We start from the raw sequence: 20,682 nt of genomic DNA, 5'->3' as shown, positions 1-20,682 counted from the left end.
TAAGTTTTAAAGAGCTTTGCAGCTTAATTGGTTGGCACCTCCTAACGTTTTTTAGACATCTAGGGTTCAAATGCCCCTTCCCCATTGTAACTATAAAAAAGAAAAAGAAAAAAGGATTTAAATTTATAAATCTCATCAAAATGAAAACAAAAATTAAACAAATCTGTAAAACACAGATCTGCGTATTTTTTCCATCTTTAAATTTTGTTTTTAATAAGTAAAAAATTCTATTAAAGAGGAAAAAAAGACCGGCACAAACGGATGTGGGCAGTCATTGAAGAACACAAAATCAAAGATAAGGAGACAGAGAAATCAATAAAAGACATTGAATGGATATCACCCTGAGCTTGCATCCAGTTGTACAAGGATTGCAAAATGTGCTCTTTGACTACATAAATAGGATGTTCCACCCCATCAAAATCCCTCTATTTTGTTCAAACCACAAAATCCACATGATACACAGGGCGTTGTTCTCCACACCTTAGCATTCTGTGTCACTGAAAGCATCCTTGCCAACACTCCAAAAGCTCAAGTACTGATTTAGGTATCACCCACACTCGGCCAAACAAAGCAAAGACAAAGGTCCAAATTTCTTGGCCAAAGAATAGTGAAGGCTTTCAGGGGTATTATAGAATGTTTGGACCCCAAACCGGCCGTTCGACTTTCGCATCCATAAAGCTCGGTCTTCCCTTGTGGAAAAAAGGCAAATTAGCATAGAGTAGCTCAAAAAAAGAAGCCACAGATTTCAGTTCCCAATCATGAAAGGACTTGGTGAAGCGGGGATCCAATGTTGGACTTCACCATTATGGGTGCTGGCTAAACCATCCTTTTGGACTGGTTCTCAGTGTGGAGAAATCCTTTTTCTTCTTTTTTGGATTTTCTTGATTTATGTAATTTCTGTATTTGATATGTACATCCTTGTATACTTCCTGTGTACTTGGGTGTCTCTCTCTTTTCGTTATCAATAAATCCTTATTACTTATCAAAAAAAAAAAAAAAAAAATACATAACCACTGAGGCTTCCTTGTCCACCTCTAAGGCGAACAGGTTGGTAAACAAATCTCGGAGAGAGTGATTGCATAAGCAAATTAGTGTCCAAAATCATACTCTAGAGTCGTGTTGTATGTCAAACTATAAGAATTTGGAAAAAGGCTCCTAACCCCAATTGATGCTCTTCCAAAAACTAACCCCATGAGGACCCTGAGGCAGCTCTTTCATTCACCCTCCCCAAATTCAATGTAGGCTACCCTCCTTCATAAGTGATCCCCTTCAGCTCTGAATCTCCACAACCACTTCCTTAAGAGAGCCTGGTTAAAAGCAGAGAGCTTCCTATTCCCCTAACCCCTGTATTTTGATGGTGAGCACGCCACTCCCCAATTCAGTAAATAAAACTTCTTCATACCACTGATGCCTCCCCAAAGAAAATCCCTATGGAGTTTTTACAGTTTGTTGGCCACATGAGTAGGCATCAAGAACAAAGACATAAAATAGGTGGGAATCATGTTAGTTAAAGTCAATCTAGGCGCTTGCCTAGGTGCCACTATTGTTAGATTAACCATATAAAGGCGCCTGTTGTAAAAATTATTGTTAGAATAACAAATTTATAGAAGCTTGTTGTAAAACTTATTGTTATATTTACAAATTTATAGAAGTTTTGTGTAAAACCTGTTGTTAGAATAATTAATAGAGCCTAAACCATGTTAATAGACGTAATTTCTTCATGCAACACATTTTAAAAACACTTGATTATAATATTTCAATACATTAGGTATTTATGATTTTAAGTTCTATATGTATGATAACCATATTTAGAATCTGATGCCTTGCTTTAATCTTCCTAGCGTCTTGGATTCTGTTGAACATTCCCCCTTATCTTGATTTTGATGTTGTAATGATTTGCCTTTGCATAGAATCATAATAATGCATATGATCCAAAACATGGTCACTATTCCAATATAGCAATTTAGTCAACCTGGAGATCCTTCTCTTTTCCCCTAATTGGTTCTTTTGAGAGTCATTATGGAATTTTATGTATCAAAAACTTATGGAAAATGGACATTTGGGATTGAAGGAAATGGGTCACAATATTGGGATTGAAGTCTTTAGCCACTGAGCTGTAGCTCAACTAGTACCTCCTCACCTTATATGTTCTAGGTGGAGGCTGAGTTCATGGGTTCAAGACCTATTGGGTGCTTGTATAACTTAACCCTAAAAAACAGATTGAAATCTTTATTTCTCAATTCTATTTTTTAATTGGATGAGGGCTATAGAGAGTGTTGTTTCAATTCTTTACTTAGATTTTTTTGGAACTTGTTAATTTTAAATCCTAGGCGCCTGTTCTATTTATTCTTATTTTGCGCGTCTATTTTGTACTTCCCATTTACTTTTTTTTTTTTTTTTTTTAGGAATGGAAATTTTATTTAAATCATAAAAGAGAGTCACCCAAGTATACAAGAAGTATACAACTGGGGGCCAAAAAAGAGAGTCACCCAAGCATTCATCAAATCATAAACTGAAGAAATAGAAGGAATTTCTATGATAGGCATCCAATCTGATAGTTTTTTAAAGAATAAATTTATTAAGTTTACTACTCTTAAAACACTGGTCATTTATCTCACGCCAAATGCACCACATTAAAATAGGGGTGACCATGGGTTGGTCTGGGTTGGGTTTGTGCCCAACTTGGACTCGACATGACCACTTCAGGTGGCGAAAATAAAAAACCTAGCCGACTTGGAAGGAGTGTCGGATCGGCTCTCATCGGGTGTTGGGTGAGTATCAGTCGGAATCGGGTTTGTGATAGGTTGAGATTTGGTTGGATTTGGCTGAAATCTGGTTGGATCTATTGAGATGTCGTTAGATATGGCCAAGATCCCTCCAAATCTCCTTATATCGGAGGAGATAGAGTTCAAGCTTACCGGATTTTTAGACGAAATTCATGATTTGTGACGGAGAGAGAACCAATCATCGGTTGGGTCAGGTTTGCTGGTTTCTTGAATGGCCAAATTGCAACTCAAACTGAAGGGATTGGGCCTTGGCACTGGCGACCTGCAGTCGACTGCCACTCGGATCGGGCGGTTATCGGGTCCGGGTGGGTGGTGGACAGCCCTAAATCAAACAATGAGGGACAGCTTTTACTTGGGCCAGTTTTTTTTTAATAATTTTTTTATTATTATTTTTATTTATTTTTTTGGAGTTAATTTTTTGTTTATATATATTAAAAAAAAAAAAAAAGAACTCGTGAGGTGTAAAAGGGGGTTACAACAAATAAGATTGTTGTATTGCATAGTAGTTTCTACTTTAGCAATCTATTTGATCTACAAATAAGCTTATCCCTGTTGTACTGCTTTCCTGGATGATTGGCATACTGTGATCGTCTTCCTATTTCATTACAATGTGAGTTTTTGAACAGGGTGGTCCACATAACTATATTAGTATTTTCTAGGTGCAGTTCTATCCTTTTGTTATTTGGTTATTTCATTTGTTGCCCTATTAAGGGCTTTCTGGTGCTTCCATTGTCTTGTTGGTTATCCTTTATAGTTGAAAAATGAATTAGAGCATTAGACATTGCTGCTATTAAATGTTTTCTTTTTCTTAATTACATAATTAGGAGTGCTTGGTTGCCTTTTCAAATGCACAGTTTTTCCCTTTATTGGTCTCTTGTCTTCCAAATGTTGCATGTCTTACTGCCACACAAAGTACTTGGCCTTTAAAAATGTTGAATTTGATTTCATTGAATACTGGATGATGGTGTATTTATTTTTCCAATTTTATAAGTTATGGTGATTGCTTGTTATCATTTTCATACTAACAAGTGATTTGTATCAGAAAAAAGAAAATCCTGAACTTGCAAGGGGTGCTGCAAAAGCTCTTTATGACCTTTATGAAGTTGTTACGCATGAGTTGTTGTCACCTGATTTAAGGTATATGATTCTCCACATGATGCAGAATCTATATGGAATGATAACTTTGTTGAATTTGTACTTATTTGTTTCTATTTTAATGCTCCAGGGAGCAGCTTGATACATGGAACATTTTGGCAAGAGCAAGAAATGAAGGGAGACTCTTTTCTAGGATTAAATGGCCTGAGGACCCTGAAATTGTATACATTTCTGGAAGCTTGTATGACCTTTTTTACTATGTAGTTTGCATTTACCTGAATATTTACCTGAACAATTTTACCCTGTTTGTTGTCACAGAAGGAGCAAGTGAGGCGGTTGCACCTTCTTCTCACTGTAAAAGATTCTGCAGATAATGTTCCAAAGAATCTTGAAGCAAGAAGAAGATTGGAATTCTTTACTAATTCATTATTCATGGATATGCCTTCCGCAAAGCCAGTTAGTGAAATGATGCCCTTCAGGTACTTGCAAGTCCAAAGAAGTGATTTTCCTTGTCAGTGTCAAACATGTCATTTTAATTTCGTTTTATTTGTTTGTTCGAGAATAGTGTCTTCACCCCATATTACAGTGAGACAGTGCTGTACTCTAACTCTGAATTGCGGGTTGAAAATGAGGATGGAATATCTGTTCTTTTCTATCTTCAGAAGATTTTTCCAGGTATGTCTCTTCCTTTATCTCTCAATAAGCAATCATTTCTATCTGGAGGCACTTCTGAAAAAGGAAAATACAAGTACAAACCAGTGCGAAATTCAATCAACATGAAATGTAAAAGGGGTTGCTTGCCCTGAGATAACATGATTAGAGCACATAGTTGCTTGTTTTCCTTGAAGACTGTATTTTTCCTCTTCCTCTAAATGCTACGCATCAAGTCAGAGTAGACCAATCTCCAAGTGAATACCCTCCAACTATTTGATTACATAACAGGATAACCAAAAAAATGCCAATGAGAGAAAACTGTTCACCACGGCGCTTGAGTGATATAAGGCAGGTGAATGATGTACCATGTTTCCATCTCATGCACATGTTACTATCTAACAACTACCTTGTGGTTCTCTGAATTTCCTACAGTGAGAATTCAACTTAAAAAGCCACTATGCACACAAAAAAATGAAAACATTCTAGGGCTATTACTCATAAACTTCTCCCCATCTGAACCTCACAGCATCAGCTGGCCTCTCTCTTTTTTTTTTTTATTATTTTTTAAATTTTTAAAAGGACCCCCTCTAATCTCCTTTATTCAACCGGTAATACAAAAAATTATATATAGAAATAGAATGACAAACCTCATGCTATATCCTAAAGGATTACAATTTACAATAGAAAGAAAGAGAATTGATAAAATCTACAGAAGAATTGTAGAAGTGGTGCCAAGCTCATGAGACTACTTAAACAACAATCAGAGGGATACCGATTTCAATTCATTAATAGACAACTCCACACCACTAACCATTTGATTATTTTTTTCACCCCAAATCTTGAAATTAAGCAAAGAGGGCAGCATTTCACATGTGCATGCTGCCATGTTTTCTGAACCAACATTTTCACCTGAAGAGCACTTCACTCATCTCAAACACCATCTTGGTCATTGACCATTGGACTCCAAATTAAGGGAAGGCAAAAGATCAACAGCTCGCTCACCATTGCACAATTAATCAACAAATGGTCTAGAGATTTACCCTTACACGTGCACGTTCAACACCATTCCACTGGAGCAATATTCTTTTACAGATGTTTGCAGTTTGCACAAGAAGGTTATAAAATCATTGTATTTTGCTGCTGGACAATCTTAGAAACCTGTTTTTGTTTATGGATTTTGCAACCAATGTTGGTTTCCTTTCCTATAGCATGAACAGTTTTTAAAGGTCATTTCCCAGTACTGATCCCATTTAAGTTGGGTCCTGGGAGAGATGGCTTGCATATGGTCTTAAATTAGCTTTTTTGCATATTCAAGACTTGAGCCCATGCTCTGCACTTGGCAGCCTGAGAATTTTTACCCATTTGTGCTAGTGAGTTGTCCTTAATATATGCTTTTAAATTTTTTAGGGAGAAAAAAAAACTGTTTTCTGGATGTTTCGAAGGGGAATCTTATTTCCTTTTTGATAGGTAAATAGAGAGAGAGGGGGGGGGGAGGGGTGTTGGTGGGGTTCAACCCTAGTGCCCAAGCACCACAAGATATGCTTGAACCCCAGAATCTCTTATATTTATGATTTTTGTTTGTTTGTTTGTTATTTTTTTTTTTTTTTGGAATAATGTCATTTCTCCATGACTTTAAGGTTTCTGGAACATTTGTTAGGATTTTGGAAAAATGGATGTTAAGTGTTTGTATATTTGCTTTGATTGGGAGAACCAAGTTTTAAAGCTTTTTTTCTGGTTCAATATTATGCTTTTTGGGGCGGTTTTTTCTTTATATTATTATTATTAATATTATTATGTCCATTGTCTTTACCAAATATGGCGCTGAGATTTTGGTTTCTAATTAGATGAATGGGACAATTTTTTGGAACGGATTGACCGTGCGGAAGCTACTAGAGATGCAGAACTTCAAGACAATTCAACTGATTCTTTGGAGCTGCGGTTTTGGGCCTCTTACCGAGGGCAGACTCTAGCCAGGACTGGTTAGAATCACTTAAACAATAACAATTTATCCTTTAATTCCAGATGCATTCAGGAATTTTGTTTGTTTTTAGTGCTACTATTTGATTACTTTACCTATTGAAAAATATATTATTTATTTCTACCTGTTTCAAATGAGTTTGATACCACTTTAATCGATTTGTCCTATGTTTTTTTCATCTTGGAAAAAACAGTGCGTGGTATGATGTACTATAGAAGGGCTTTAATGCTGCAGAGTTATCTTGAAGGGAGATCTCTGGGAGGTATTTGCTTCATAGCTTTTTTAATTTCATCAATTTCTTATTTTCGGGAATGTCACAGATATATTCTCACATTTTACCTTGAATCTATAGTAGATGGTTATTCTCAAACGAACCTCCCCACAACCCAAGGTTTTGAGTTGTCTCGTGAATCAAGGGCACAAGCAGATTTGAAGTTTACTTACGTTGTGTCATGCCAAATTTATGGTCAACAAAAGCAAAAAAAGTCACCAGAGGCCGCTGATATTGCTCTTTTGTTACAGAGGTATAGTCACTGTTGTTTTTCCTGTTAAGTAATGAGAGTCTTCTAAAGAAAGGAGGTCTCAAAAGATAGTGTCCAAAAGAATTACAATTAGAGAGACTTATCAAAAAAAAAAAAAAAGAATTACAATTAGAGATTTAACAGATCCATGAACTCAACTAAATAGTTACAAAATACTCTGCCAATCATGGTGCAAAATTCAAACAAGAACAAGAAACGCAAGAAAATAGATTTGATCATTGAAAAAATATAGTTCTTGTTGTTGTGTTATTATATATAATGAAGTTTATTATATATATATATATATTTTAATATTGATCCATTTTTGTTGTTAGAATGAAAATTAAAGTAATCATTCTTGATTTATATTAATATAACGTTAGCAATGATTCAAAATTTGGGCTTGAGTATGTGGCTACCTAGGATTTGTGAATAATTAAATGATTTGCAAAGGATGTGGCTGTGAATAAGAGCATTCTGCATATAGTTAAAGGATGCAGTTCCACATAATACGATGGCTTTCTGCCCTTTTCTTTGATAAGTAAAATAATTTACTGGAAGAAAGTAGCTCTCAAAATGCAAGCATTCTCACAGAATTACAAACAGACATTCAAAATCAACAGTGGGGCTACCTGAAAACCCCCCGCCCCCCCCCCCCCCCAAAAAAAAAAAAAAAAAAAATCTTAACATCCTGTGTAGATAGCTCTACATTCTCAAAAGTCCGACCATTTGGAAGGGGTTCTGCTCTTTCTATACTTAGTTAATAAAATTTTTTATTTATAAAAAAAGGTGCATAAGTTGTGTATTTACCTGTTAAAGAAAATTTCCTTTTATTAGTCTGTAGTTATTGAATGTGCTGGAGATCAGGTCTGTTGATAAATATCTGTTCTCCATTATTGTACTGCCATGCCATGCCCAAGTTCTTAGCCTTCCTAAAGCACTATGCATATAAACATAATGAAAGAGAGGGAGGAAATGCCCCCCGGGGGGGTTTCTGATGTTAGAGAGGGCTCATTGCATTTTAATCTTTTATAGATGTATGTTATATTACATATCCTATTGTACTTCCTCCACCCAGTTTTTTGTCCATTCCATTTTGGGATGTTCCAAACCCAAAATTTTTGTCCACCTTGAAGTGAAAAGTAAATGTGAGTATTATCTCCAACAAGATACGTAGTAAACTTCAAAACTTATCTCAACCACTTCTAATAGGCTTTCACAAGCTCAGTCCGTGAGCACTCTTGACCTCCTTTGTACTCCAGTGGCCCCATGTCTCATTGTATTTTGCTTCAATACTCCTTTAAAGAAGACCCCTTTTCATAGCATAGCACCAAAGACACTTCCCTAAAATAGCTTGATTGAAAATACCAAGCTTTCTAGTACCTAAACCTTGAACAGGGTTCTGTGCCCCATTTCACCAAGTGGAATTCCTTTGATTTCCCACACCTCCCCATAAGAAATCTCTTTGTAACCTATCCAACCTCATTGCAACACTTGTTGGTATATTAATATACTTTTCTGTTATTAGGAATGAGGCACTCCGAGTTGCTTTCATTCATGTAGAGGAGAGCGGTGCAGCAGAAGGAAAGGTTTCAAAGGAATTCTATTCAAAGCTTGTCAAAGCTGATATACATGGAAAAGATCAGGTAAATGATTTCTTGTTCTTCATAGATCTTTATTTTCTTTCTAATGTTGGTTTCTGAGTATTTATTGCTCCCTGTATGCTTCCAATTTCATTTTCTGAAAGCAAGATTGTGATTACCTCAGCATGGTACACTTTAGCTTGCAATTGATGGAATCAGTCTGAAATGTTCTCTAGTGATGAACAAGTAGATACTACTTTCTTCTTCAAGGATATGCTCTATTATTTTTTGTGAAAGTGTTGATAGAAAAAGACTAGCCAACATGCTTTTTGTTTCAGATTTTGTGCATGTGAATGTCTTCTTTACCTAGTTCTAGTGTGTTAACAGTTGAAATGTGATGACAGTGTAATAGAACTTTTTGTATATATTTCATAGTACATGGTCAATTGCCACTGCTATCTGCGTTTATGTTACTTGTAACCTGAGTTCGTCTTGTCAATTACTCCCTCCATCCCATAATATTGATCCTTTATATCCCAAAATGGGTCTTCTTTGAAAATCAATGGACACAATATGATTAACTCTCTCAACTTCCCATGTGCTTTATTTGAAAAGTCAGTACCTCTTTTCATTAGTTTTATTTTAGTTTAAATTAAAGATGGCAGTTTTGGAAACTTCTACCTTTTTATTTGAAAGACCATGCTTTAAATGACATTCCCTTAAAAAATTGGATTTTCTAAATAGAACTAATAACATGGGACAGAGAGTATTGTATTATCTTCCTGTATGCAATTTGTATGGTATAACTTGTGTGTCTAAAAACATTTTACCTTTTTTATTTGTGATGATTCAATAAAGCTTATCCATTTCTCATGTTGTATCTATAATTTAAATTAAATCATTTTTTACTGTTCTTGTGGAAACATTTCTTTTTTATTTATGGCACTGAGTACAATTTGAAATTTTAGTATTTGATTTCCATTTCAATCAAGACTCGAAAAAATTTATGATTTGGTAGATTGGTTTCCTATGTTCACAATTCTGTTCATCACTTGGGTTCTAGAACTGGTGACTGTTGAAAATTGTCAGTTATAGTCAACATTTCTGCTCCCCACCCACCGGAAAAAAAAAAAAAAAAGGCGTAAGGAGATTGGATGCCCACTATTTATAATTTGCATGATGTGTTTGTTAGCTAATTTGTGAATTCTTTATCTTTTGTTGTTGTTGTTGTTGTTTGCATTGTGCTCTGTGATTTAATATCTTAAAGAATTCCTGCTTGTTAACTTCTTGTTCCATTTTGGAACAGAACACATGCAGGTTTATTCTTGAACAATGATGTTTCTTGTTCCTCGCTCTCTCTCTCTCTCTCTCTCTCTCTATATATATATATATATATATAGGCATGTAAGAGTCTTGTAGCTTTGTGGCATTGCTTGGTTCTCTTTATGAGAACCGGGATTTGAATCCCTCCTCCCTCCACTTGCTGTAACAATTGTATTATTTAAAAAAAAAAAAAAAAGTTTCTTTCTATTCAGCCTTTTTTCTTATTCCCTCATTGAATGCAAAATTTGGTACCATTTTTTCCATCTGCCTTGAACTGTCGTTTGCTAATGTTATTCTTCATATCAATCTATAGGAAATATATTCCATTAAACTACCTGGTGATCCAAAGCTTGGAGAAGGGAAGCCTGAAAACCAAAACCATGCTATTATCTTCACTCGTGGGGAAGCTGTTCAAACCATCGACATGAATCAGGTATCTCTCATGCTCTCAAACAATTGACATAAATTTACATCCCCTATTTAGGTGGTCACCTTTGTATCTTTTTGGGTTTTTGCTTAGTCTTTTAATTGGAAAAGGCAATTTGTTACGAGTTGTTCAATTCATGTCTCTTTAGCAAAGAACGATATAGATATGATCTGTACATAGTAACACCTTTATATTCTGATGTAGGACAATTACCTTGAGGAGGCAATGAAAATGAGAAATCTACTCGAGGAGTTTCGCGGTAATCATGGTATTCGACCGCCAACTATTCTTGGTGTAAGGGAGCATGTTTTTACGGGAAGGTTTGTCATGCTACTACTTAAATTATAGTCCACTTTTGTTTTTGATTCAGTAGTGGTGCTTTCTTACCTCTTACTTGTTGAATGTGTAAATGCAGTGTCTCATCATTAGCTTGGTTCATGTCCAATCAAGAGACTAGCTTTGTAACCTTGGGCCAGCGTGTTTTAGCAAGTCCACTCAAGTGAGTCGTCAAAAACTTATCTTATAAAAAAGTGATTGAATTGACTTACAGATCATTTTTTCAGGATTCAGTGGTTAACTTTTTAGCTGTTTTCACACTTAAAAGGTTGGAGGAAGTGGAGAAAAGTTGAATTCCACTAGTTTGGAAAGTGTGGGTTATGATTTTGAACTGCTTATTAGAACATTATAAATCAAAAAACACAACATGCTCTATTGAGTTGGGCGATAGAAGTATATTGTATTATGGTGTTTGCAATTACTTAACTTTATTCTATCATTAATATATATACACACATTGCAGAGTCCGCATGCATTATGGACATCCAGATGTGTTTGATCGAATATTTCATGTCACTCGCGGAGGCATCAGTAAGGCATCACGTGTTATTAACATTAGTGAGGATATATATGCAGGTAAGTATGAAGGGCATTAATGATTTGCTTCTTATTGCTGTATTTAGTGTCTGTTGTTAACAAGTTAACCTATGCTCTTTCTTCTAAACATGATATCTATTCCGGATTTCATATTGAAGTGTTGGCTAATTTATATTATTTGCTTCACTTAGACATGTCTTTGAATGAGTTTTTTCACAGGGGAAGGAATTGTAGTTGCTTTATTTCCCTTGTTCGTTGAGAGAAGGGACTAGAGAGCTACATCATATGATGAACTGCATCTCTGCAAATGTAGCCATGCAACTTGTTTATCAAATAAGACTAATAGATTTTTTTTTATTAAACAAAAAAAAAAATTGAAAAGTGGGCATTTAAAGTCTTCAGTGACATAATAGTCACATAGGTTAATATGTTTGTTTTTGCATTGATTTTATTGGTTAAATTGTAGTCACCATTTAGTGGTTCCTTTAAAATTACTTTTTTGGATTCAACTTTGCTGCAAGTTGGTTCACTGTTTTTTATGTTTGAAGATTGAACTCTAGTTCCGAGCCAACAAGAAAAGCATTTCTTTTCTTTTTTAGAAAAAAAAAATCAAGGATAAATTACTGATGTAGTTGAAACAATAGAGTATAGCAATGTTTCTCAATAGGTAATCCACTATTAATGAAGATGAATTTCTTCTACCACCATCATTAGTTTGTCATCATGACAGGTTGGTGTTTTGATTTAACGACTGCTCTAGGCATTGTTCTGTATTCCTATGTTTTGGAATTTCCTTATCTTCCAAATTTTGTATTGTAATGTTTAGTTTGTAGCTTTTGGAGAACCTTTTGTGTGCTTGTGTTACTTGTATTGATTTCCTGTCTTTCTTTTCAAATAATTATCTTTTTCAAAAAAGGACTCATTGGCAGTGAATCTACCTACCTAAGGAACCTTTCATCTTCTTCTTATTTTGGTTTTTTTTTTGGGGGGGTGGAGGGTAAAAGAAAAGGTTCATTATTGAATCATGGTATTTATAAATTAGAGAGGTTGTGTACCTTTATCTTTACCCTGGTCCCATTTACTCTGTATTAGAAGCCTTATAAACTTGTGGTTGTTGATGTTGACTTTATATGTCCTTCCATTGTTGCCCAATTAAACCTCCACTGAGGAGAATAGAATAATTCTCTTTCATCGAGAAGCGAGCTAAAAGTACACAAGTTCAATAATTCCAATCATATTAGAGAAAGGATAACTACTTAAGTCAGCCATCCAATCATGCATAGGACAGAAAAATAACAATTTCAATTCCAAAAGTGAGCGCTCGTTGCTTTTGAACATTTGGTTTTAATGTTCTCTCCAAATATTGACATCACACATAAGGTAGTGCACCCCAAATATCCTCACTGCAATGCCAACCAAAACCCCTTTCCAACATTTTTTTATTCAGCATTCTTATTGTTTAGTCTGTCAAGATTTGTTTTCCTTTGCAATTTAGGTAAAGGGAAATCTGATCACTCATATAAAGTCTAGCATAGAAGTGCGGACATTTCTTTTCCTGGGTCCCATTTACTCTTTATTAGAAACCTTATAAACTTGTGGTTGTTGATGTTGACTTTATATGTCCTTCCATTTTTGCCCAATTAAACCTCCACTGAGGAGAATAGAATAATTCTCTTTCATCGAGAAGCGAGCTAAAAGTACACAAGTTCAATAATTCCAATCATATTAGAGAAAGGATAACTACTTAAGGCAGCCATCCAATCATACATAGGACAGAAAAATAACAATTTCAATTCCAAAAGTGAGCGCTTGTTGCTTTTGAATATGCGATTTTAATGTTCTCTTCAAATATTGACATCACACATAAGGTAGTGCACCCCAAATATCCTCACTGCAATGCCAACCAAAACCCCTTTCCAACATTTTTTTATTCAGCATTCTTATTGTTTAGTCTGTCAAGATTTATTTTCCTTTGCAATTTAGGTAAAGGGAAATCTGATCACTCATATAAAGTCTAGCATAGAAGTGCAGGCATTTCTTGGTCAGTTATTAGTATAATTGTATTTTATCTAGGGGTGTCAAATGGGTGGGCTTAGGTGGGTTTGGGGTGGGCATAATTGGGTTGGGTAGATAAAACCCATTTACCCATTAAAACCCATTTAACTAATTGCTTCTAACCCAAATTCAACCCAACCCAATTATTATGGGTAAACCCTAACTCACCCAATTACCCAATTATCAAAATTACCAAAATGCCATTAAAGTAAAAACCCCAAAACTTTCTTGGATTCCCTTTTCCACTCTCTCAAAGTTATCAGTTTTTTCTCGGGAAAATTTGTACGGTTTCCATCAAACCAAACAGAACCGAATCAAAAGAGGAAAAAATAAAAAAAATAAAATTGACCTGCTCTCCAACATCATGTTAGAGGTGATGACGAATTTCGTGCCGGCGAGATTGTTGCAGAAACCGATTAGACTGACCATCAAACCGATCAAAAAGCACAACAGCCATTTCATAAATATTTACTGGAAAACCTGCACTTTGCCACACCCTCTCCAGTCTTGCTTGAACAACTTGTTCTCGAAAATCCTTTTAACACACAAACAAACACAAAATAATTTTCATAATTTTTGCCATTGTTTTTTCTTTCAAAGAAGGAGGTAGAAGAAACATATTCATAGTCGAGGCTCTCGATTGGCGTGCTCCTTGATGAACTGGCGCTTCTGTGGGGTGGTCCAGAGCTTGAAGAGGTTGTAGCGCCTCTAGAGCTCTTGCTCCAGGTACGAGTTCATCGGGATGAGCATGAGTACTCCAATGGATTCCATGAGTTCTAGATGAGAGCTAGAGAGAGAAAGAGAGAGAGCAAGCGAGAGAGAGAGAGAGAGAAAGAAGTGTTTGGAGGCCGAGAAAATGAAGGAAAATGAAAACCCTGAAATACTGAAACGTCTAAGGGCTTTTTTATTTATTTATTTATTTTATTATTATGGGAAGGGCTGGGTTGAATTTTGGTATATTGTTTTTTGGTTAAATGGGTCTCAATGGGTTTTTAGTTAAAACCCAGTAATCTAATTGGGTTGATGCCCATTTAACCCAACTAATAATTGGGTGGGTTTGGGTTCAATTAGAGCGGGTGGGTTTGGGTGGGCAAATGGGTTTGGGCTTACTCTGCCACCCCTAATTTTATCCCATTCTATGATACAATTTGATAGAGGGTTCTGCCTTCCTTTCTTAGACATATTTTATGCTTAAAGAATAAAATTTTTCATTATAAATTTTCATGAAAGAGAAGAAATTTCCTAAGACATCTTTCAGTTCTCCTCTCTTGTAACTAATTTTCTGTTCTTTTCTTTTTCCTGCTTGTACTTTTCAACTTCTTTGTGCTTTTTTTGCAAGTAGTTTTTTGTTTTTTTTAATAAATACTAATCTCACTTATATATATATATATATTTGGGGTAACTTTTTTACTTAAATGAAAAAATTATTATTATTTTTTTGTTATATTCAGCAAGAGAGTTTTCCAATTACCTTGTTTTGCATTACTTTCTTCCTATTTATTATGTTAATTGCAGTTGCAAATTTCCTTGTCAATATTTATTCACTGAAGTGTATACTTCTTTTGCCATTATGTAACAACACTAAGAGATGGATTATGTGTGATACATTATAATTTATGTATTCACTGCCCAGCCTCCATGGTACTTTGACCATGACTAATGGCTGCTAGTTTTGCGCTAAGCTTATTCTGCCTGAACTTGGTCTGAAATTACTTCTTCTCTTTGCAAATGTTATTTGTTTATTTTTAACAATTGATATGGTTTATTTAAGCATTCTGTTGGTTCTCGTAGCATGAGATAATAGAATATTTTTAATTTTTATTGCAGGGTTTAACTCCACATTGCGGCAGGGTAACATAACACATCACGAGTATATTCAGGTTAATTATCCTCGTAAATTTGACTGTTTATGTTGAATTTTTTGTTTCTTTTATGGTTGCTTGATAGCTGCTTCTCATACAGGTTGGAAAGGGAAGGGATGTTGGATTAAACCAGATTGCCCTATTTGAAGGGAAAGTGGCAGGTGGAAATGGAGAACAAGTCCTTAGCAGGGATATATACAGGCTCGGACAATTGTTTGATTTCTTTAGAATGCTGTCATTCTTTTTCACAACTGTTGGTTACTATGTGTGTACAATGGTATGGTACAATCATATCCTGTTCTTTTGTTATTTTAGATCACTTGAATAACTAGTCCCTGGAATGTGCTGATAAGAATTTCCTTGTTATTGCAGATGACAGTCCTTACAATATACATATTTTTGTATGGAAGAGCTTACCTGGTAATCTAACAAAGTTAATTTCCCTTCCTGTGTTATTCACCATGTTACGTAAATGAATAATAATAATTTTTCCTGAAGCTTACTCTTCTTCCTAATTTATAATAGCTACAATGATTATAAATGTATAAAATTGTTACTGTCAAATTTCTGGTTGAGCTCAGGGGTAACACTAGCTTATTGTCTATAACACAATTTATATAACTGGCTAGGTAAGGAAGTTTAGGAATTTGTGCTGCATTTCTTGCAGCCTTGTAGATGGGGAGGGTCATGCTTTAAATTGAGCTTTTGTCACCAAAAAAAGAGAGGGAAAGTTAAGCTTTATGGAACACTTGCCAAAAGGTACCTGTGGTTAAATGTTTTAGAACATGTGTCCAAATGCAGTGACTGATAGCCTTTAAAAAGAAAATACTAAGCGCTTTTTTTTTTTTGGTAAATAGGGAGAGGGGGCTGGTGGGGGTTCAAGCCCCAGTACCCAGGCACCACAAGAGGCGCTGGAACCACTGGGGTATCCCTTGAACCCCCAGTAAGAGCTATATTTGTCTGAGTTGGATTAATAAGTTCTAAATCTCTTCTTGGATCTGGTTAGTCTAAGCTATATTTGTTTGTAGATGCCGGTTGCATCCTAGAGGGTTGTAGTGCCACCATATTCAGTGCTCTACCCAAATCCATTAAACCAAAAAAAGTGACTAACTTCTTTATTTTAGAGAATTGCACTGATGAGTATAATGTTGTAATCATTGGTTAAAGAATGCTCTTTGGGTTTTAATCTTCTCCTGGTTTGTGTACTTTTCTTCATTGTGTTCAAAAGACTAGCCCCGTTTGGTAGAGTAGTGAAACAACATATTTTCAGTTTTTAAACAACATTACACACTTTTTCGCACACTTTTTCACCCACACGTATTTCAAAAAAATACAAACAACATTACTTAAACTCCTCTACCAAACGAGCCCTAGTACTAGCTGTTGGAGTTGGTGTTCTTGGATATATTGTTCTTCTGTTCAGAATTGCACCAAGGCATCCTTCCACTTAATTTAACTTTTTGTCAATCTGCTGCCAACTCCTTCAGGCTTTCTCTGGACTTGATGAAGCAATCTCTAAGGAAGCGAAAATTACGGGTAACTCAGCCCTAGATGCAGCTCTGAATGCTCAGTTCTTGGTCCAGATTGGAATCTTTACTGCAGTGCCAATGATAATGGGTTTCATACTTGAACTGGGATTGTTGAAGGTCAGTATATATTGTCTCCTGCATTTTCCTACAGTGTGGACATTTTTAGGCTCTAGCAGGCTATATATTTAGATAAGTCCATCTTGTCATTTTATACTTTCTGTCTGTTCTAATAATGTTCTTGTCTCCTTCTTTTCTTTATCTTGTTCTTTTTCCTCAATAATTGTATTGCCTTGTGCTTAAGTTTTTGTATTGTTAATCATTTAGTGTTACCTAAATATTTGCAGGCTGTTTTCAGTTTTATTACAATGCAACTTCAGCTGTGTTCTGTCTTCTTCACATTCTCATTAGGAACAAGAACTCATTATTTTGGACGAACCATCCTCCATGGAGGTGCAAAAGTATGTAAATACATTTTCTGATTTTTCTTTCAAAAGTTACTGTTTATTATATATATATATATATATATATATATTATTTTTTGCAATTGAAAGATTTATTTGCATTTCTATATTTCACTGACAGTACCGAGCAACTGGTAGAGGCTTTGTTGTCCGTCACATCAAGTTTGCTGATAATTACAGGCTTTATTCAAGAAGTCATTTCACCAAAGCGTGAGTGAAATTTTCGAATAAAGGATAGATGATTTTTCTTTTTGGGGAAGGAGTGGGAGGGTTAAAGTTATTTATTTGGATGTATCAAGGACTGTTTATTTTCCTGCTACAATGAAGTTGGTTTTTTGCAGGCTTGAGGTGGCACTGCTTCTTATAGTTTACATTGCATATGGGTATACGGATGGAGGTGCTGTTTCATTTGTTTTGCTCACCATGAGCAGTTGGTTCCTTGTCCTCTCGTGGCTCTTTGCTCCTTATATCTTCAATCCCTCTGGTTTTGAGTGGCAAAAGTAAGTTCTTAGCTTTTAAATATTTCCTGGAAATTCTGTCTTTTCTTTTGTGACATTTATGTCCCTGCTTTTACTTCTGTGCATTTTATGTGTTTCTGAAACTGTTGTAATTTTCTACGTATCATTCTGTCTTTCTCGGTCTTGTAATCTTACTTTTAAATCAACAGGACTGTGGAGGATTTTGATGATTGGACTAGTTGGCTTATGTACAAAGGTGGAGTAGGTGTGAAGGGAGAAGATAGCTGGGAATCTTGGTGGGATGAAGAACAGGTTTATAACTACCAGCACAATTATTTTCTTGTCTTTATGTAGCTATTGTAATAGAGATTGTTAGAATATTAATTAAATGATTAAATTTACAATTTCCTAATAGCTTAAACTTTTGGGACAATTGATAATTTATCATGGTATCAGAGTAGGAGATCCTGAGTTCGATCCTTATCTCTACTCTACCTCCCTTCTAAGATATTAAAAATCTCATGTGTTGGTCCCCGCTAATTAAGGGGGAGTTTTGATCCACATATGAGGGGGAGTGTTAGAATATTAGTTAAATGACCTGAGTTCAGTCCTTGTCTTTACTCTACCTCTCATTTAAGTTATTAAAATCCCGCCTGTTGGGCCTGACTAATTAAGGGGGAGTTTGGGCCCACATGTGAGGGGGAGTGGTAAAATATTAATTATTAGAGACTATGTTTCAACTTCTTTTCTCTTGATAAGCACACATTTTGATATTTGCTTTCGTAATTTGTTTTCCTTTGACGTATAAGATGTTTGATTTTCTTTTTCATTACAACATGATAATGATTAGCCGACTACAGTTTAATAAAAAATTGTTAAAACATAATATTTCTCCTTTTTTTTCTAGTCTGCTAGAGCTTGATCATTTTTTAATTTTCTTTCCTTTCTTCCCTTTTGTGGCTTGGATTGGGATTGAAGGTGGGGGCATTTTGTAGCGCCAAACTCATTTCTCTAGGACTTTTTATGTTGATAAAGGAGATAAATATTTTCTCTAAGGCACTTCCTTTTCCTGTTTGTTCTATTTTAGAAAGAAAGGCTGCATATTTATTTGAGCTAGGATATGTGAGAATTATTCCATTACATGCTGTCTATGCTCTTTTATATATGAATTTTCTTATGCTTAACAAATGTACCTATGGGCTTGTTATACTTTGTGGATTGGAAGTTCTTCCCAGTAAGTAGCTGCTTTTCATATTCGTTAGTTATGTTCTTCTTTTGCAGATGCATATACAAACACTCAGAGGTCGTATATTGGAAACAATTTTGAGTGCGAGGTTCTTCTTGTTCCAATATGGCGTAGTATATAAATTGCATCTCACAGGAAAGAATACATCGCTTGCGGTAGCCTTCTTGTCCTTTATTCTGCACTATAGTTTACATATGTTCTGTATTTTATTCCAAACTAAATTAAGCATATTCATGAATCCCCTTGCTTAGAAAGTGCTACTAATGTAATTATATAGATAGGTTGTGATTAATAAGCAGCTACCTAAGTTCTCCCATCCATATAAGCAGGAAAAACTATCTTGTACACATTTTGTTTTGCCAGTTCTCTGCAGATTCTGCTAACAAAATTTTAATTGAAATTGCAAGTACAAGTGTAAAATGGACATGTTATTGTATGTGCCATGTCACAAATTGCTGATTTGACACTCCGGATTTCTTGAGAAATTTTCCTGTGAAAAATGAAGACACTGAAGATAATTTTAATGCCAAAAAAATTTCTCTGCAAAAAGTGCATTGAAAATTTTTTCCTAAAAAGAGTAGAAGTCTTGTGACATGTATTTTCAGGACTGTATTAAATGATATTTGGGAGTATATTAATGTGTTCCCATTTGACCATCGTTATAGCGATTTTGGAGATGAGTGTTTATTACCAAAACAAGGAAGCTTCTTGAAGTTGATTGAGATAAAAGAGGCTTACAATCAAAATTTCTGAGGAGCTTTTGTCTATGATCATCCTGTAGTTGCAAGCTTGGTTTCAGTATCCGGGGCAAACTACTGCCAAGTGCTTCCCTTAAAGATCAACAATTCATACTCAACTGACGAAACAATTTACAGTGATCTAGATATTTGCATATATTATTGGCTTTGATTATTTTCTGCAACCACTAGCACTGCATAAAACAAAAAATAAATTAATAAAATTGTTAAATTACTGATTCTCCCAAAAGCTTAGGCTATTGGGATATGGTAAATTTACTCATTGAACAACACAATTCTAACAAAAATAAAGGGATAAATAAAGAAATATGGTTGCCTATGCTTCTGGCTTTGGCTACATATTATCTTATTCTACTCTACTGATTCTAATTGTTTGAAAGGATGAGTTTTTCATGATCTTAATAATTGCTTCTGTTCTCTAGGTTTATGGATTCTCCTGGGTTGTATTGGTTGCCATTGTCATGATATTCAAGGTTTGTATGATTTTCTATTTAACTTCTTTCACCTCAACCTCAGCTTGCTTGATCTTTGCTGTTTAGTGTGAATCTTATATTGTTCATTATTTTATTTTGCCTTGTAGGTCTTCACATACAGCCCTAAAAAATCAAGCAACTTCCAGCTACTGATGCGATTTATACAAGGAGTCACAACCATAGTGCTTATTGCAGCTGTCTCCCTTGTTGTTATCTTTACTGATCTGTCAATACCAGACCTGTTTGCATGCATCCTTGTATATATTCCCACCGGATGGGGCATAATATGTGTAAGTTAACTGAATACTAATTCTGATCAAATTTAATGTTCACAAGATAATGCATGACTTCACAATATTTTTCTATGGGTAAAATTAACATAAAGGATGTCTTATGTTCAGGCTGCCGATTAGTTAATAGTATTCTACCTTTTTGAAAGTGAGTTGATTGAAAGTAAGGATGAAGTGATACAATGCTTCAAAAGATATCATGGCTGTTGTAGCTGAATATAGTATTCATGGCCACAGCTATGACATTTGATTTACTACACACAGCTGGTGTAGCTGTTCTTGACTTGTCATATAATTTCAAATACAGAAA

At 35.1% G+C, this 20,682-nt stretch overlaps 1 protein-coding gene across 4 annotated transcripts in view; it reads left to right on the top strand.

The window, feature by feature from the left end:
• Nucleotides 1-20,682, top strand: part of LOC126703583 (callose synthase 10) — a 54,820-nt gene that overhangs the window by 33,468 nt on the left and 670 nt on the right. For 2 of the 4 annotated variants that reach the window (XM_050402549.1, XM_050402548.1), the window contains exons 28-49: nucleotides 3,829-3,923; nucleotides 4,012-4,102; nucleotides 4,200-4,360; nucleotides 4,447-4,556; nucleotides 6,380-6,514; nucleotides 6,707-7,037; nucleotides 8,563-8,680; nucleotides 10,254-10,373; nucleotides 10,572-10,687; nucleotides 10,783-10,866; nucleotides 11,167-11,279; nucleotides 15,123-15,175; nucleotides 15,258-15,434; nucleotides 15,530-15,577; nucleotides 16,645-16,803; nucleotides 17,031-17,144; nucleotides 17,269-17,357; nucleotides 17,489-17,647; nucleotides 17,815-17,917; nucleotides 18,887-19,006; nucleotides 20,032-20,082; nucleotides 20,190-20,372. In XM_050402549.1, coding sequence (XP_050258506.1) covers nucleotides 3,829-3,923; nucleotides 4,012-4,102; nucleotides 4,200-4,360; nucleotides 4,447-4,556; nucleotides 6,380-6,514; nucleotides 6,707-7,037; nucleotides 8,563-8,680; nucleotides 10,254-10,373; nucleotides 10,572-10,687; nucleotides 10,783-10,866; nucleotides 11,167-11,279; nucleotides 15,123-15,175; nucleotides 15,258-15,434; nucleotides 15,530-15,577; nucleotides 16,645-16,803; nucleotides 17,031-17,144; nucleotides 17,269-17,357; nucleotides 17,489-17,647; nucleotides 17,815-17,917; nucleotides 18,887-19,006; nucleotides 20,032-20,082; nucleotides 20,190-20,372 — 2,730 coding nt within the window. The remainder of the gene's footprint in view (nucleotides 1-3,828; nucleotides 3,924-4,011; nucleotides 4,103-4,199; nucleotides 4,361-4,446; nucleotides 4,557-6,379; nucleotides 6,515-6,706; nucleotides 7,038-8,562; nucleotides 8,681-10,253; nucleotides 10,374-10,571; nucleotides 10,688-10,782; nucleotides 10,867-11,166; nucleotides 11,280-15,122; nucleotides 15,176-15,257; nucleotides 15,435-15,529; nucleotides 15,578-16,644; nucleotides 16,804-17,030; nucleotides 17,145-17,268; nucleotides 17,358-17,488; nucleotides 17,648-17,814; nucleotides 17,918-18,886; nucleotides 19,007-20,031; nucleotides 20,083-20,189; nucleotides 20,373-20,682) is intronic. The other 2 variants (XM_050402551.1, XM_050402550.1) reach the window with 2 other exon arrangements.

The sequence above is a fragment of the Quercus robur genome, chromosome 10 (genome assembly GCF_932294415.1).
Source record: "Quercus robur chromosome 10, dhQueRobu3.1, whole genome shotgun sequence".
NCBI classification, from domain to species: domain Eukaryota; kingdom Viridiplantae; phylum Streptophyta; class Magnoliopsida; order Fagales; family Fagaceae; genus Quercus; species Quercus robur.
Note: the sequence above shows the minus strand (reverse complement) of the source record. Positions and strands in the feature narration are given on the sequence as shown.